The sequence below is a fragment of the Onthophagus taurus genome, chromosome 7 (assembly GCF_036711975.1).
Source record: "Onthophagus taurus isolate NC chromosome 7, IU_Otau_3.0, whole genome shotgun sequence".
NCBI lineage: Eukaryota > Metazoa > Arthropoda > Insecta > Coleoptera > Scarabaeidae > Onthophagus > Onthophagus taurus.
The window spans coordinates 16,821,560-16,841,264 of record NC_091972.1 but is presented as its reverse complement, the minus strand read 5'-3'; the positions used below and the strand labels follow the sequence as shown (position 1 = coordinate 16,841,264).

Genomic DNA, 19,705 nt, shown 5'->3' with positions numbered 1-19,705 from the left:
TGACATCTTGAATCTCCTCGCCTCGCTTCGAACTTTCTTATGTCACCTCGAATATCCTCGTTTTGCCTCAAATCTTCTTATTTTGCTTCCTCGGCTCACATTAAAACTTCTCTTGTTGCCTATTTATTTTGCAATGAAGCTCTCATCAAAACTCCATTTCTCGACTTTTCGTTGCGATGTCTCGCCGCTGTATCCCTTATAACTGTTGTGCACTGATCTGGCAGTGAAGTGATACTTACGTGCTTAAATCAGTTTATAGGTAAGAGAATGTGCAAAATGTGTTGTCTAATAATGTATAAATATTGTATTAAACTTATGTACTCTGGCGCAAGCGACCTCGACTTAAGTGAAATCATACTTTATACTAAATTATACGTAAGCTGCTTATAGTCAATACGCTGCAATATCAATTGTTTATTATTGTGTTAAACTCTACTGCCTCGGCCGCAAGCGACGTTGGTTTAACTAAGACGGAGAAATTTAGCTAAGGTTTGCTCCAGGTTCATCGTTTAAGTTTCAAGTATAATAAAATAAAAGCCAAATTAAGACGGAGAAAGGTTGATGTAGTCATCTTCGGCTTAGCGAAGATGAAGTTAGTACTTATTGAAGTAACGTCATACTTCAATAAGCTTAGGCCTCGTCAGCAAGATACTATATCGTCGGTATACAAGAGAAAGTGACTAAGTCCACAGATAGTGGTTTTGAGTTATTAGTATTCTAATTTTTGCTTCTTATTATAAAATCAATTATTTTACGTGAGATTAGTTTATAATGATTTTTATAAATAATATAGTTTTTAGAATATGTATTTTAAATTAAAAAAGTCTATAATTAATTTAAGCAAATACTAAACCAGTAACTCATTTCAACTGCATAGGTTTGTAATGGTTTCTATGAACAATGCAGATTCTAGAATATGTATTTAAACTTAAAAAAGACTATAATTAAACAAGTAGTAGTAACTAGTTTCAACTTCATATGTCTTCATCACTATATTCATTGTGTGAGGGTTCTGGACACTTGTCTTTCAAGGAATTATCACTCGGTATGTCAAAGTACCAACCGTGGTATTCGATCGGAATTACCCCCTTACGGCAAAGTTGAATTAAATCGTTTTTCTTCTTGATCGATATAGGCAAGGGTTCAGTATAACATTTCTTTAACTCAGTTTCTTTTGGAATATTATTACTGAGCCTACCTTTTGCTTTGCCTTTAATGTTAAACATTTTATACTCTTCATCATAGTTGTATCGGAACATTATAAATTTTTTTTCTCTTTTTCGTACCTTAATTGTTTGATCTTTAACCATTCTATTTTTTCACCCCCTTCATCCCGAATTGTATTTTGTAGTATAGATGTATTGAGTTGAGTGCTTTCAAGTCAATAATGTCACGGTAAGTCATTTGCTCTACAATGTAGGCACCAGAAGTTTTATTTTTGCCTCTCTTGGATCTTGCTAGTGTCATAATTGTCTTCCAATCATTAAGACAAAATACAGGAATGTATTTTTTTGCACTTTCAATTCCACTATGCATCGAATCGGCCTCCATGTACGAGTGACCTTTTTCTAAAAAGTTGTGAGTAATAATCTCTATAGGTAACTGGTTGACTACAAACAACAAAAGAGCAAATGTATTTATTTCTTTGACAGTATCAGGTAAAGTTTTAAACCACTTCAACAAAGCTGTACCTATTTCACAACTTCCTCGTTGGCCATCAACTTCGGACCAAAGGTAACAATATCCCTTATTTGGTGGAGCTGCTTCATAAATTGCTAAATTGTATGCACATAGCTTTCGACTGTAGTAAAGAGGTGATACATCGGAGCATGGAATTTGCAGGACACTCTGTAAGTCAAAACTTACTGATACAAAAGTTTTGTCATGAATTGCTCTTTGTTTATCTAAATCTTTTGCTCTATTAGCATCATCCCTTCGCTTTATGTGAGAAAGAAATTCTTCTGATTTTTCAATAGATTTAGCTTCTTTAACACACAGCAAACATTGATCTTTCTTTGGTTTGAAGAAAGATAAGTTATACTGCGTACAAAACACCCTCCTATATTTTATTGGAGAAACAAAATCCTTTTGATTGCTGATCTGTAAATCTTTATACAATTCATACATTTTAAGAATGGATAAGGTAGAGTCAAGATACTTCCGTGTAGTTCCACGTCTACAATAGTGTGATTCCATCACAGGAAATGATTCTATATATCTCTTCACCTCATTCAAAATGACAGGTTTAGTATTATTTCCTGGGAAACTTTTTCCTCGTCGATCTTGAATTGAATGGTTTATTCCATTTGTGTCCATGTTCATTATAGCAGAATCAACCGGACCATGACTTATCGACAAGGTTTTTAAGTAAAAATTTTTACAAACTCTTTTCTTTTCTCCGTTTTTTACAAATGTATAAATTTTAGAGACATTTTTTGCAGGTCTACTAGAGTCCCTCGTTCGTTTTCTTCGGCATTCAGAAGTTGCAACGGTATTAATTATAAAGTCCTTTTGTCTGTCATAGGATAGACTGTGATACTGTTTACAGATATCTTGTCGACGATCTGCAGGAAATACTTCTGTACATTTGCAGCGGCAATTGTCACAATTTACATTTCTTGGGGACTTTGCAGGCATTTGTTTGCCTTTAGTATTAATATACGCTAAACACGATTTTTTTAATAACTTGTTTTTCTCACGTTTTGTTCCTTGAGGATTTTTTATTACCCATCTGCGTTTTTCTATAGTAACTTGCGTAGGATTTACTAGTGGTTCATTTATTATTAAAGTCGTAGGGCTTGTATTACTAGAATTAGTAGCAAATTCTGCCGGAACATCCCTAAGATCATTAATAATTTCTTGTGCGTTGTTATAATAATTTTTCGAACAACTCATTTTGCCACTAAAATAAGGTATTATTGCATTAGCTTATTATTTTTTAAAACTAAATATCCGAAAAACAAAATTATTGTAATACGTGTAGATAGTTACCAAAGATTAAGTCTAATAACATAGAACACAATTTTATTTTGATTTAAGTAATAATTGTTATGATACTTATGATAAACTGTTTAAACTTCAAACGTCACTCTCTTTTCCCTGTCTGTCACATCATATTTCTGTATCTTTTCTCTCGTTTTTTTTTCGTTAAGCATAATGCATGGCTATCTTAATTTAAGTCAAATCCTAGAGATAAAAATATTGACAAGAAAACATGACTAAGTCCACTTAGTCATTTTCTCCTGTACAGGTTTTTACAAAATGGACTTGGTCATTATGGAATTTGAAATTATAAGCATTATTATGGCATTTTTGGACTTGTTCACTTTTTCCAGAAAAATAATATTGAATTTCCGGTACATGAGCATTGACACCTAAAAATCTAAAATTTTGGACTTGGTCACATTCTCTTGTATACCGACGATATGATCGATACTATATTGATTTAATATTGGACAACTATCTCCATCTTGGTTAACTTTACTCGGTTCAATTAGAAGAAATGATTCATTCTTTGTTAAAATAATTACTTTGAATATGTTACATACACGTTAGCACGTCCACAACGATTTAAAATATAAAAACTTCTAACTTCTTGTTCCCAAGGATAAATAAGCCCAGCTTCAACGACCTGCATGATAAACTTATTAAAAAATTTCAATAATTCCCAATTTTTCCTACAAATAAACGCCAAATGAACCGATGATATACTATCGTGCATTAATTGTAGATGATGTATTGTTTTTGGATCTATATTTTCAGATGCATAATTCACTAAAACTTTACCAATAAAGCGCGATAAAAATTAATGAAATTATTTATTACGATATTTAGTTTCTTCAATGATAATTCCAGCGTTGCGATTTTGAACCATATCGTTAATTTCTTTGTGAGTGGCCTCAAAGAAATGGCTAATCACTTTATTATCTCTCACCTACAAGTATTGTTATGAATTTAGATTTTAGTAAAAATTAAATATTACAAATTCAGATGAAGATAAAGGTAAAGAAAATTCTTCGATGTTAAACGTCCCAAGTTTTAAATCGCACTCGATTAGTTCCTCAATAGAATTAATTGCACGTTCATAACTAAAAATGGTTGGATATTAATTAAAGGTGTTAATTTAATTTACCTTTTTTACCTTGGAACAATTAATATGCTAGCAGCTCCACTGTTATAAATAGAGGCGACAATGAAACTTGTTAAATGAACCCAAACGAAGATGCTTTTAAAGGTAAGTAAAATACTTGGAATTGATGGTGATTGAGCGAAGAACATCCCATAAATTGCTAACCAACTTTTAATAATGTTGGATTTTTGATAAAATTGAGATTTATAAATAATTAAAGTTATTATTACAATAAATGTAATGAATAATAACGTCAATATAATCCAACTTCCTGGGGATAAAGCCCTAAAAGGGGCTAAAGTTCCTTGTAATAACCTATAAAGAAAATTAATAATCTCAAATTTTTTTTTAAATTAACTTAATACTTTGGTTTTGGAACGAGTGCTTTAAATTTCGTGTAATAATAAACCGTTGTCAGATCTAAATCTTTGTAAATTCTCGTAAGTTGAAAGCCACCTAAAGCTACATCAGCTTGGTTTTCACGAACCAATTCATATAAACGTTGCCAATTTTCTTCCTTTTCTTGCAAAATAATTAAAGATGCATTATAAATCGTCGAAAAAAGCTTCAGGAGGTTAATATCGATCCCGAAAGATTTTTGGGCGCCAAAAATAACGTACGGTAAATAATTAAATCCAGTAATTCGAATTGTTATTTCATGAAAGTTGTTATTAATAGGATAAAGATTGTTGTTGTATAAAAATCCTTTCTTAGGGGACCAAATATCGATTAAAGATGAATTTAGATAGTTATATAAATTATATATTTCTTCATTTTGGTTATAATAAACATCTAAAATATTTAAAAATTCTCTTTTCGTTGCAATTAATTTTTTTTCTTTAATTGAATCATTTTTACTTGGAAGTAATAAATACGCTCGTTCATCATACTGATATTTTAACTTAGGTAAAATCGATTCTTCTAAATAATTTAAAATTACCGTTCGTTCATTTGATTGTATAATAAAAAAATTGCAAAAAATATTGTTTATTAAAACACTTTTAACAAAATCTTCTTTTAATTCATCCAATTTAGTATATCGAAACACCACAACTGATTTATTTAAATAAGAAAATCCATCATTTTCACCATGAAGAATTACGAAAACACAATTTGTTTGTTTAAAATAAACATCCACAATAATATTTGTTAATACTGAAAGATATAAAAACATTTTTTTAGTCCGGTTGGAATAAAAATGATGAGAGTTTATTTTATCCTAATTATAACGATAATGACTTTTTGCTATACAGATTTCTTATCAGAACTAAAAGTTTTAATGTTTTTTTTAGTCCTTTTATTGTGCTACAAATTAAAGAAACATTTTATACCTCCTACAATTTCATTAACAGTCTTTTCGTGTTTTGCATGTTAAATCAATTAATTAATTTAAACATTTAAATTCTTTTATGACACAGATTAAGATTTTCTTTTCCGGAATACACAAATATTTTATTTTATTACCCATTGTTTTGATATCAACTCGAATCGACCTTCTCAACGTTCCATATGTAATCAAGGATTATTATATAAAACGCTGTTAAGAATTTCAATTAGTGAATCAAATTTGATTTGAGCAATGAAATAGTTTAAAATGATTAAAAATTAAAGATGTTTCAAAATGATTTGGCGCATATTTAAAGAATTAATGATTAATAAAGTGTGTGAGTAAAAAAATTGGAATGAGATGTCCTCTACGTGCGTTTACTTTTAATATCAATTTGAAATTGCAAAATTGTCGAATCGTTTAGTAGTGGGGTAGAGTAGTTTTTTTAGTGGAAGGACGATAGTTTTAAATCATTGTTCACAGTCCACTGGCATCATTATATAGTTGAATTTGCATACATTCACATTTTCATCATGAAGTTTAAGGGAGGAAATTATTTTAATATTGTTCTAGTTTTACTCAATTTTCTACAATTATCGTTAACTGGTGAGTATTAATTAATTTATTATTCGAATTTTTTATTTTCAATTTAAAATATATTTATAAAATCTATTTTTGTTAAATTTTGGAAAGTTCTTCTTTTTGTGGAATTAACTTGATTATTTTTATCTTTAACAAGAAACTTCAATTACGGATGTATTTTTATTTTTTAATCTTCTCATTGCCTCCACGAATAATTAAGATAATTGGAGAATTGAGAAATAAATACGATGATTTTAATTGCTGAGGTGTTTCGTTTGGGTTTTTCTAATTTTACTTCATTTTCACTTAAAAAATATACATTCAAATATCAATGAATAGAAATAACTGGAGCATACACGCTTTTTTGATTTCATTCTCTATTATCATCATTTCTATTATGACAATTTTTCAATTTGAACTTTTCCATGCATAACGACCACTTTTACTTTTAATTTACAATAACTTTATTATTTAAAACAAAGTAATAACAATACGTTCTTATCATTACAACTTCAACATAAAATTTAAAAAAAATGAAAACCTCGATTATCCGGGATCGGGAGTGTTATTAAAAATCCGGACAATCCAGACATGTTATTATTTAAAGTTATTTAATATGTGACAGTTTTAACATTATTGAGTTCTTGATAACGCAGGTACAATGCGTATACGTCTTATCCTGAAGATCCTTATAAGGTGCATCTTATTCTATACTCATTCTATCTCATTGCTTTTAAAATCACCGTGATTAGCTATCTGTAGCAAAATATCTGGCACAGTTTTCTCTTGCATCAGATTAATCAATTCAGATATTTGAACACATTTAGAACAATCTCAATAGATAAATCAAATAATGTATTGAATATTATTGGTATTATTGTAACATTACCTTCTTATTGTAAAACTCTTTCTCTGACAACGATATGGTCACCAATACGCTTACAGGTTTCAGCTTGATATGATATTAATCAGTGAGCTTCGGCTTACATCTATAAGTAAGACATCTATAACTTCATCTGATAAAGCCGAGATCTTTTGCAGTCGAGGCACTACAATGTGGAGACTAATTTCAAGTAAATATGATATTAATCATCGAACCTCGGACGCAAGCGACCTCAGCTTCATTAGTCAAAAGATCTCCACCGCTACTATATGATGGCCAGATTAAGGTTTATATGATTTTAAGCAGTGATCTTCGCCCGTATGCGACCTCGTCTTAATTAGTTAAAAGATCTAAAACTTCACTTGATGAATCCGAGGCTGCAAACGGCCGATTATCTGATTTCTTAGTCTGGTTTTAGTCTGGTTCAGTAGTCTCTGTAGTGATTTTTTTATTAACCACACAGAAAATTATTGATATACGTTTTGTTTACGTTTATACCCAGCAAAATTCAACATCTATGTTGATACAATGATATTGATAGATGTGGAAATCAATGTTTTGGGGAGCGGAAAGTGGTTAGGTACAATTTTGAAGGAGTTCAAGGACAGAGTTGGGGTTAGAAACAACGTTCAAACTGCTCTGGAAGAATTTTCGTAGATAACAGATAATGTAATGAAGAAAGGTGACAATGTTAAAGCTAGTTACGAGCGGTATTGAACAAGATCAGGAATCAGGAGCGATATTAAAGTGGTTACGAATGATACTGAGGGAGGCTAAATACGATACGGAGCGATGTTATTCATTGTTGAATAGTTCATCAACGATGTTGACGAACGCTGGATTTAACGTTAATAGATGTGAGAGAGAATATTGAGGGATGTCTAAGGTAATATTGGGAGAAGCGAGAGATGAGGGTTATTAGGGACAATATAGAATGCAGTTATGAATGAAATTGCAAGATATTGCGACATTGAGAACTATCAAGGATGATGTAGGGTGGCATCAGGGGCTGTGTTAAGGCAGCCTATGTGCAATATTTGGGAATAATGTTGGAAAATATCAAATACTGGATGGAAAAAAATATCAGGGTTGATGTTAAGGCATATCCATGTGTATCTGGAGTTATATTCAGGGATATGATAGAAATGATATTGAGAGATGTTGAGGTTTTCCAGAAGCAAACAAAATATTAGAGACGATGTAGAGAAGTGACAGATCTGAGGTTGAAAAGATAATATTGAGAGATGCCCGAGATGACGTTGAATATAGCATATCGAAAAGATATTGAGGAATCGCCGAGACGATATTTGGAGTGCGACTAGGTTATTGGTCTATGACCAGGAGGATGTTGAAAGATGGGTTGAGTTGGGTTAGGTTGCTGGAGGTAACAGGTATGATATTAAGAGACGTCGATCTGATGTGTTCTGGATGATACTCAGCGATGAGCGGGGTGATGTTGAGGTATTCCAAGAATTATATTGAGGGAAGTTTATCGATGTTAAAAAATTCGATGTTAAACGATGTTACAATAAATATTGAGGACTGTCCGGACTATATTTATGGATGCCATTTGCCAACGATAATGTTGAATGATATTTGCAACGATGAAGAGGCGTGATAGAGCTAACAGAGACGACGTTGAAAGGTGTGTGACATAATATTGAGAAATATGAGATGATATTGGAAAATTGACGGGTGCTAGGGACGATATTTCCAAGACGACGTTGAGAGAGGTCAGGTATGGTATTGAGAGTCTGTTTTGATTCAAGTAATTTATTAAATTGAGAAAAAAATTGAGACTCTAATTTTTTTCTCTATCATATGTGATAGTGTGTGGAATACCGATTCTGAAAAGGTACTAATGCATGAGAGTAATAACGATTGTGTTTGCTGACATATTTTTTACAGGGAAAGCTTCTGATCAGCGTGTAAAGCGTTCTATTACGGTCAGAATGTTAGTAACCTAGCGAAGGTGGAAAAGAGCCAATAGGATCTAAATGAATACGCTCAAATCTACCTACCTATCGAAGCTGTAAATTTTTGAATCGGTGATCTTTTCTGTTTGTGTATTTTTGATTTTTGACAACGAAGGCAAGATTTTCTCCAAAAATAGCCGCGAATGAAGAGTAGAATAGAGTGAGTCGCATGAATCCCTGAATGAGAAATGTTGTGAAATGTATCGAAGATAGTACGACGGACTTTTTCGTGGATTGAATTCTAGGACAAAATATGAGTACATAAATAATAATTTTTACATGGTTACATTTCATAATGAAGGTTGACTATGGTGCTTGCCGTTACAGAAACTATTTAGGAATAATTTTGGGGCAGGCCAGACACCGAAGAATACCGAAGGAATGTCAAGGAATATCAAGGAATGTCGAGTTGATGTGGAAGTATACCAGAGTCAATTTTGAACGATGTTTGATGCAAGGATTGGCAAGGATGATATTGCGAGATATTCCGAACAACAAACATTATTGAGGGATATCCGGAATAATGTCTCTACATTGTGTGTGAGAAACGATATAGAAGAATGTCCGAGACGATGTTGAAAAGTGCCTATGATAATTTTATTGGGTGTTATAATAGGAAGTACTGGGGGATCATTCAGATTATGTTATGATGTACGAAAGATGACACTAATATATAGGGAATCATCCCTCAATATATAGGGAACATCCCTCCCTATATATTGAGGGATGTTCCCTATATATTATATATTGAGGGATGATTCCCTATATATTGAGGGATGTTCTATATGATATTGAAAGATATCAAATGAGATATTGAGGATGTCCGGTACGATGATAAAGGTTGACAGAGACAATATTCAGGTATATTTGGACCGATGTAATGGGGCGACAGCGAGGATGTTTACGAGGATGTTGAAAGATGTTCGAGATGATATTGGTGAATCACAGGGGCAAATTTTAGAGTTGTCAAAACCCATTTTGAGGGATGTTTGAGATTATATTAAGAGGTGATTGGAATGATATTGAGAGATACCCTACACGATGATAAGATATGTTAGAGATCATATTGACGCATGTTAGGGATATTAAGTGATGTCTGAGACGCAGTTCAAGGGTGTTAGGGACGATATTGATGGTTAGCTGAAGTGATATTAAAGAATAACAGAGTCGATATTGAGAGAGGCAAGAAACCACACTGAAAATATTTACGAATGATAGTGAGGGAGAACACATACGATGAGGAGTGATATCAGATAGTTAAGGGTTATCAGAGACAACATTGAGGAATATTTGGGATAATGTAGAGGATGGTAGGAATTAATATCATATGAATAGTATTGGAAATTCTAAGTAATTTTCCTAAAATTCTTGAAGATCGTTTATGTATTTCAAGAAATCCCTAGAAATTGTTAGAAATCTCTGAATGTCTTTGGAATACCATATAAAATCATATCTTTAAAAAACCCTTGAAAATCTTTTAATAATTTCTATAAATTCCTGGAAGTACCTATATATCTTAAAATTTTCTTGAACATTTTTCAAAAATATTTTGGGAACCTTAAAAATATCTGAATATCTTTAGAAATCCCTAAATATTCTTTGTGATTTTAAGTAATTTCCTTTGAAGATCATGGCAGTTATTTGTAAATTTCTAGAAATGCCTAAAAATCCCTGAAAATTGTTGGAATAGCCCCTATTCCAACAATTTTTCATCTTTGGAAATACCTATGAAACATCAACAAATGCCTTGAAGTTGGCATACATTTCTGGTATCTTTACGAATTCCTAAATATTTCTGGAAAATTTTATAAAATCATTATAAATTGAAAATATTTTATTCATCCCTGGTTATTTCTGGAAGTACTTGATTAACTTTGAAAATCCTGAAAGATTATCCAGAAAAGTCGTAAGCTCATCGTGACATTAACATTGACAGCACCATTTCAACCATTCTACTTTGAAAAGTATCTTGGGCAATATTCAAAGTTGTAAGAGATGATATTGATAGATGTTTGGAATGATGTTAAGGTATGTCACGGACGATATTAAGGATCGTTCGAGATAACGTCGGGGAATCTTTTTAATACTGTTACTTTTTTGCCACAAAAGATGTTGTTAATAACATCAAGTTTAGCGTTCCATTGCATATGAATTTATATTTGCAAACATCTTTTTTTATGGGCAACGTATTTTATTGTAAGTACCTGCACCGATGAATATACGGATTATGTTATTAAAGATTTTGTGCATTTGCAAAATGAAGCAGTTTGTTGAGATTTACAATCTGGTACTAGTATAGAAACAAGTTTATGAACGAAAACAAAATTAAAAACGATTATGACATATACTTTAACAATTATGTTAACTAAATCAAAAATATTTACAAGCTGAATTTGTATATAAGTAAAAATTTTGTTTATTTAAAACACAAGTATTCATTAATTTACTAACATTATACGATATAAGATAAAAATAAAATTGAGAAACATAATTATTATGAATTATTAATTAGTAGTTAAAACTTTAAAGGATCATTAAGGACGAGGTTTTAACTTTTCTTAATTTAAAAACCAAATTTGCAGTGTACTCAACTTAATAACTTATTTTAACAGTGCTGAGAGTATATTTCGTTTGGAAATAACGTGTTATTGCGGAAACTTAACGCTCGGTTCGTTTTGCCCTTGATATTCGTATACATAACCAATGAAATTTTTTATGTTTATAGTCTTTACCTTCAACAAATATAATTACTTTCCAACTAATTGTAAGATGATATAATATTATTATGCTTCTATTTAGACGACGCTACTCTAGCAAGCAGAACTCTAAGACAAACTGCGTTTTGCCCATCAAACTCTCAATGTGTTCTAATATCTTCTTGCCCAATTCTTCGAGATGTTCTTAACAGCGAGTGTGTAATAAGTAGCAGGTAAAATTAGTTAATTTTTTTTTGATATTACTTTTACTTTAATAATTTTATATAGGATCGGAAAATTAGGTTGTGGTTTTCAAGGATCGGGTTTAGTTTGTTGCCCATCTTACGACGATTCAAATAATAACATTGCTCAAGATAGAAGAGACAAAGCAAACACCAAATGTGGTCAATCATCTATTCAGGGAGAATACAATTACGATGGAATTGGAGCTTATCCTTTTGTTGCTCGGGTGGGATTTAGAAGTAAATTAAAAATTTTTAATGTGAAATATTAAAAACTAATCCCCGATAATCTGTTTTTAATAGATTCAATAAACGGAGAAATAAAATATCCTTGTACGGGATCGATTATAAGTAACAGAGTGATTTTAACAGCAGCTCATTGTGCTTTAGCAAAAGCAACAAATTTCAAATTGTAAGTAATAAAAAAAATGATTTTAAAGTTTAATAATTTTCATTTTTAAATAGATACAGTGTCCGCGTAGGTGAATATTTAACGAACACCGATATCGATTGTGGCGAAGAATTTTGTGGTTTACCGGCGAAAGATGTCGGAATAAGCCACGTAGTTGTCCATCCAGGATATCAAAAGGACACCTATCAACACAACATTGCCCTTTTAGTTTTGAGACAAAACCTTAACTATACGGGTGAGTGGTCATAATGTAATCGAACCGATTCAATAAAACCGAATCGAATCGATAATGTTCATTTGTGATTTGAATAATTCTTTCCACAGTTACCACACAACCGATATGCTTGCCGGAAACATGGTTAGAACCTACCAACAATAACGTTTTAGTTGGATGGGGAAAAGCAGCCGGACAACGTGGTATGTGTATTCATTTATTTATAAGCTATAAATTGCTGGTATAAACTCTTAAAAGATACTATTATCGATTGATTTTTAAAAGGATTTAATTTGAATAGATTTAAATTATTATGATAGACGTTTTTGAATCAGAAAGGTTTTTATTTTATTATAGCAAATAACACAATTTTATTATTTTTGGCCTTGATCTTTGATATCTATTTCGTTATTCGTCGTTTAAGGTGACTCATTTTAATTATTTGTTCATTTCGGGTCAATTTTTTCTAAAAGACTTTAGTTAATTTAATATAATATTTATGAAATAACAGAAATATTAAGTAAACAAATATTTGGTCGAAATATTTTCATATTGTTATTTCATCACTAAATAAATGATTACAACTTCTGCAACACTTTTGATATTCCTGATCATCTTTACATTATCTTAGGCATTTTATGAAATCGTGAAATTTTCCTAAAAAAGTCATTGGAATAAACTTTTGGGAACTTTTTGAAATGTTTGAAATTGTTCCAGAAAACATAAATGTTCTGAAAATGATCCATGGAAATTTTTGAAAAGCTTAGAAATCCATGAAAATCTTCCAGAAACAACTAGAAAAGTCCCGAATATCCTTGAGAAGCAGTAGGAATCGTTAGAAACTTTTAGACACGAGAAATTTGGAACGATGTAATAATAACTTAGATATGCTATTAAGTGTTCTTGAAATCTATTGAAAGCTTCTGTTAAGCTTTGGAATTGCCTAGAAATCTCTGGGAATCGATAAAAAGCGATAAATATTTTTGGAAAAGGTTACAGAACTTCCTGAAATCTTTAAAAATCTCTGAAGTCTTTCCAGAAGTTTCTGGAAATGCCTGACTATCTCTGAAAACACATGATAATTTTCCCTAAATGCTTGGAGATCCTTGAAAATAGCTAGATATCTTCAGAAATCCCAATGTACTCTTGAAAATTCTAAGTAACTGTCTTAAAATTTTTGAAGATCGTTTACAAATTTCAATAAATGCCTACAAATCCCTATAACACGTCCTTGAAAATGTTAAAAAATCTTTTAAAACTCTCTTTGAATCCTTAAACATTTTTCAAATATATTTTGGGAACCATAAAAATATCTGGATTTCTTTAGAAATCTCTAAATATTCTTTGGAATTCTCAGCAATATCCTTGAAGTTCATAAAAGTTATTTGTAAATTTCTAGAAATGTTTAAAAATCCCTGAATATTGTTGGAATACAGAGGATGTCTTTGTACATACCTACAAAACATCAAGAAATGCCTTGAAATCAATATAAATTTCTAATATCTTTACGAATCACTAAAAATTTATGGAAAATCTTTTTTTAAGTCATTCAAAATTGTTCTATTCCTTTGCAAATCTATAGATAGCCTTGAGAATAACAAGAAATTCTCTTGAAACCTTTGAAAATGTTTTATTTAACACTGGTTATTTCTGGAAGTACTTGATGATTATCTTTGAAAATCCTTAAAGGTTATCCACAAAAGCTTGAAGAACTTAAAAGTACCTGAATAGCTTTAGGAATTCCAAGATAGTTTTGAAAATGTTAAGAAATTGTCTTGAAATCATTGAAAATATTTTGTTAATTTCCAGTTATTTCTGGAAATACCCGATTATCTCAGAAAATTTTTAAACACTTTCCAGAAGAGCCTTGAACTGTCAGCTAATCTTCAGGTGTAACTCTTTTACACCATGTTTTACACGAAATGCCTGAATATCTTTAGAAATACCAAATATTCCTGTAAATTGTAAGTAATTCTCTTGAAATCCTTGAAAATTAATTGTAAATTTCTAGGAATGGCTAAATATGTAGAAATTGTTAGAACTCCCTCAGATGTCATTGGATATATTTCGAAAACTTTCTGTTATTTTTATAAATCCCTGAGCATCCATGGATAATCTTTTAAAATCCTTAGTAATTTCTATATTTTATTGGGACGTAGTAAATACCTTTGACAATGTCGAGATATTCTCTTGAAAACCTTGAAAATATCTTATTAATCTCCAGAAATATCAGGAAATGCCTAAATATCATTGAAAATCATTAAACATTCTTTAGGAATCTCTTGAGATCGTAAAGAATAGCTATATATCTTTAGAAATCCCTGAATATTATTAGAAATTCTAAGTAATTTTCTTAAAATTCTTGAAAATCGTTTATATATTTCAAGAAATGCCTAGAAATCCCTAGAAATTATTAGAAATCTCTGAATGTCTTTGGAATACCATATAAAATCCTCGCAGTCTTAGAAATTTCTCCATATCTTTACAAAACCCTTGAAAATCTTTTAATTATTTCTAGAAATTCCTGGAAGTATCTGAATATCTTAGTATATCTTGAACATTTTTCAAAAATATTTTGTGAACTTTAAAAATATCTGGATATCTTTAGAAATCCCTAAATATTCTTTGGAATTCTAAGTAATTTATTGGAAGTTCATGGCAGTTATTTCTAAATTTCCAGAAATGCCTAAAAATCCCTGAAAAATGTTGGAATGGAGATGCTATCTTTGGAAATACCTACGAAACATCAAGAAATGTCTTGAAGTCGATATACATTTCTGGTATCTTTACGAATCCCTAAATATTTCTGGAAATTCTTATAAAATCATTATAAATTGAAAATATTTTATTAATCTCTGGTTATTTCTGGAAGTACTTGATTATCTTTGAAAATCCTGAAAGATTATCTAGAAAAGTCGTAAGCTCATCGTGAAAGTCGAGTTCGCTTGCGGGCGATGTATAGCAACATTAACATTGACAGTATCACATCAACCATTTGGGAAATAGAATTTTACAACTTAAGGCCGAGGTCGCTTATGACCGAGGCCCTGTAATCTCATAGTTGAAACTTTCGTGGCTACACGTTAATACTTACTGTATCACTCAAAAAGGTGATGTGCATACCTCAGCAATAACATTTATGTGTAATGTATCGAGGTCACTTGTGAGCAACTGTCATAGATCGTCAACTAAAAATGCTTGTACTTAGTTGAAACTCACAGTCTTAAGGTTATCGTCAAAGATCGTTTGCAGACGATACTTTTCAATATTGACAATTATTGATAGCAACCCATCAACCATAGGAAAGATAAAATTTATGTGTAATACCCTGAAGTCGCTTGCGGGCTAAGTCAGCTAAAAATACTTGTAATCAAATCTGACAGTCTTAAACTCATCGTCAATTGGCAGTGATGCAAGATGGGACAGATTTGTGTTCTTTATAACTATTGGGTTGGTGAATAAGTTCATTTGGTTTTAAAAAAAAATTGTTTTATTGATCAAAACACCATAATTATAACAAAAAATCCATCAATATTGTATTCTCCGTTATTGGCTACTACCAATAACGGAGAATAGGAGCCTACTACCTGCTCCCGCCTTTCGATTAATTTGTTGATTCCGTTTCGCCAGAAATCACCCAGTCTGGTTTCGAAACAGTTATTGAGTCAGCTTTCGAGTACCTTTTTGTTGTCGAAGATAGGGCCTCTCGTTTGGTTTAATAGGCAGGGAAAAAGATGGTAATCCGTTGGCGCAAGGTCCAGAGAGTACGTCGGATGCTGAAGAACCTCCCATTCTAGCTTTTGGAGTGTGACTTTGACGACTTTTGCAACGTGGTTCCTGGCATTGTTGTGAAGCAATATGTTTTGGCCTTGTCGATTGGGTTTCTTCAGTTGAATTGCTTTATTTACACGGTGCTTTAAGCAATATAGAGTTCCTTGTTCTTCTCGAGCATCTCCTAATGCACCATACCCTCCCAGTCCCATCATATACAAATCATGGTCTTCTGTGGGTGGAGGTCCTGCTTGACTCTCGACTTCGGCATATCTCCTGGGACCACCCAGTCTTTTCTTTGTTTCATATTGACGTATAAGCCATTTTCATCTCTTTTTTACCATTTCTCATCTCCCGTGACGATTTGGTACAAAAACGATGCTTGTGCCCACGTGTTGCTCGGTGATGAGAGAGATGTTGCAATTTGAAGGCCAGTTTCTTTATTGTTTTTGGTAAGCTCGTGAGGTATCCAAGTTCTAAATTTTTGAACAAATCCCATTGAGTGAAGATTCGGTAATTTACGATTTGTAAAATAAAACCGAACGATTCACTAACCCAATATGTTACTCTATATTATATAGATAAATTTAATCGTTTGTTGAAGATTGGACGAGACCAGCAATTTAATAACAAAACTTAATTAGATGCATAAGACTTTTTTACACTAAAACAGAAAATATAATTTACATTTAACACATCGTTTTAGATACTCCACCTAGACAACAATCCATAAGAGTGCCAATAGTTAACTTACAGCAATGTAAAAACGTTTATGGGAATACTTTACCGATATCGGACGATCAATTATGTGCTGGAGGAGATGCGGGAAAGGACGCTTGTAGCGGTTTCGGAGGTGCTCCCTTGCTAACGAGATCAGGAGATAGCCATTACCAGGTAAAACCGGTAATCGGGTCGTTAATGGGTTTTTACGTACTTTTGATAACAAGATTACTTCACCCTTTTCCTTTTCCAGGTCGGAATTCTCTCGTTTGGTTCCGATCAGTGTGGAGCTCCTGGAGTACCGAGTGTTTACGTAGATGTTAGAAAATATTCTCAATGGATAAAAGAAAATATTCCACTTTCTTATAATTGATTTTTTTTAAACACTTTGATATTTAAGAATATTTAGGAATTTAGAAATAAATAAAAAAAACGTTTTTATTCTAATAAATTTATTATTAATTTTAAAGTACTATTAAAAGGATCAAATTTAATGCGTCTTATTAACTATATTAAATGACTGCCTTTTTATTTATGTACAATTAATTATATCAACAAGAACTATAGCAACATGAGAATGATAGAAATAATGGTATTATTTGAAAGGTGTTCTTATTCCGTGGAAATTTCAAGGACATCATGGTGCTTTAGAAAAATACGAGATCCGCACCTCTTATAATGAATAGTTTACCCCAGAAGTGGGAGCACAAGACGAAAGTATCACAATGTACATGAAAAATAAAACGAATATTGAGAAAAGGCAACTTTTATCCTTCTATTTCTTTGTATCAAGTAACTTTTTAACAAGATTTTCATCTCAATAGTGTCTAATACCACCCTTAAAAATTTAATTTTTTTAATTTATAATATATTTTTAATCTCTCGTATCATTTGTTTTTCGTATTATGACGAAAAACTTACTTAAATCACTTCCTGCGTTTTTCTTTATAACAAGTTTATCACTTCTTTTTTTTAACAACGACCAAAGGTTTAATAACAACGAAATTTCGAAACGTTACTTAAAAAGTTTTAAACTCCGGCCTTGTTAGAAATCTTTTCAAGTAAATTTTTAAACTTCGTCGATTAGCATCTTTGGTCTATACAACATTTAGTTGGACCCAAGTTTTTAGAGCAACATCAAAAGGATAAATAATTTTGTTTTGTATATATTTTCTTTTGGGAAAATAAAGTGAATAAGAAACGACAAAAGTGATTTCGTATAAGAAGATAAAATGTAAGCGAAATGTTTTAGAACCTCAAAATGTTTAATAATTATAATTAATTTTATGATTTTTTTTTTGTTGTTGATAATAACGTTTCTATTCTAATTCAGTACTACGAATAAATTACTTTTTTAAATACTTGGTCTGGCGTTATTACTAGCTAATTTATTAATAGTTAATTATTCACAATATAGCTATGATTTTACGCAATTATCTTTTTTCTTTGACTTCGTCCATTTCAATTAATTAATTTTTTTAGACGTTATCGGAAGAAAAGAGGTATATTTAGACGTTTTTTGGAGGTTGCGGAAATGAATTAACAATAAAAGCGTTAAAAGCCTTTCCCTATTTATTTTTTTTTACTTTTTTTAAGTAAATTACACTCAATTCGTGCAGTAGTAATAACAATTGCAAATGCTATTTAATGAATAATTTTTAAGTGATTAAATTTGATAATGCAAAAATCTAAAGTTCATTGTGTTTGAATTAGTAATTTAATAAAATCATTTTCGCAACCACCACCTTCCATAATATATAATATATACAAATATTGCTCTGTTATGATTATTTTGAACGTTAATACCTGGAGCGATACGAGGATATGATGTATACATTTCTTTTTAACGAGATTTTAAACAACGTTTGGCACTTTCATCACTATCATACTTGATGATAATTTTGTTACTTCCCTGTTTTCCATGTTTTAATCTTTCCATCAACTCAAATTCAATACTGATTTGATGCGAATGCGATTTACAACGTTATTAATGAAGATGAAGTTTTTTTCGTAATTAAAAATTTATTCAATGTCGTTTCGAAGGCCCGTTTTCATTTCCGGTGGAACTTGTTTTCGGAAGCAGTCGTCAAGAAATTGACCCATACTTTTATACAAATGACGTTTTACTCCTCCCAAACCATGACTTTCATCAGGATAAATCTAAAAGAAAATTTTAATTTACCACAAACAATATAATTATTTATTTTAATTTCTATCATATTGATTATTTTCGCCTCGGTTTTAATCAAAGTAGGGGCTCAATGAATAACATTTTATCAACCTGAAACTGGTCATCATATTGTAGTGTCTCGGCATTGTCAGGTAAAGTTATAGATCAAAAAAAAAGAAAATTAAGGATGTTGCAGACTTTTTGTCGAACACTGTATATTTATATTAATAATTATTAATATTTAATATAGGTATATAATCAGGGATTTAGGGTTACCTAAAGATAAAGTTCAACTTCTAGGTTCATAGCTAAAAGAGAGAAATCTCCTTGCTCCTGGAACTACCTTTTCTCATTCCAACTCATTACATCATTTTAAAATTGCCATAACTTATAATGGAAAAATCGTACAGCACCATTCGAGAATACATTTTGAAGGGTAAGGATAGTACTATATGATAAAATAGATAGAATACAGCAAAATAATATTATGCGTCTCACACATAGCTTCAAAAGTTGCAAAAAAATCCATTTTTCTTGTACATATCCTCAAATATCTCAAAATCCTGACGTGATAGTTCAATTC

The 19,705-nt window shown here is 31.2% G+C and overlaps 2 protein-coding genes across 3 annotated transcripts in view; one reads left to right on the top strand and one right to left on the bottom strand.

Moving 5' to 3' along the window:
- The first annotated feature begins 5,945 nt into the window (after nt 1-5,945).
- Nucleotides 5,946-17,446, top strand: LOC111426068 (phenoloxidase-activating factor 1). The gene is made up of 8 exons (XM_023060451.2): nt 5,946-6,062; nt 11,697-11,826; nt 11,882-12,075; nt 12,139-12,247; nt 12,301-12,482; nt 12,572-12,664; nt 16,939-17,126; nt 17,206-17,446. Exons 1-8 carry the CDS (start codon nt 5,990-5,992, stop codon nt 17,323-17,325), a joined length of 1,089 nt encoding a protein of 362 aa, XP_022916219.2. The 5' UTR covers nt 5,946-5,989; the 3' UTR covers nt 17,326-17,446.
- The window catches only part of LOC111425984 (Dipeptidyl peptidase 10), a 77,436-nt gene continuing 75,160 nt past the window's right edge, over nt 17,430-19,705 (bottom strand). Inside the window, exon 12 of one of the 2 annotated variants that reach the window (XM_071197347.1) lies at nt 17,430-19,112. In XM_071197347.1, coding sequence (XP_071053448.1) covers nt 18,975-19,112 — 138 coding nt within the window. In that variant the 3' untranslated portion in view covers nt 17,430-18,974. The remainder of the gene's footprint in view (nt 19,113-19,705) is intronic. The other variant, XM_023060346.2, reaches the window with a different exon arrangement.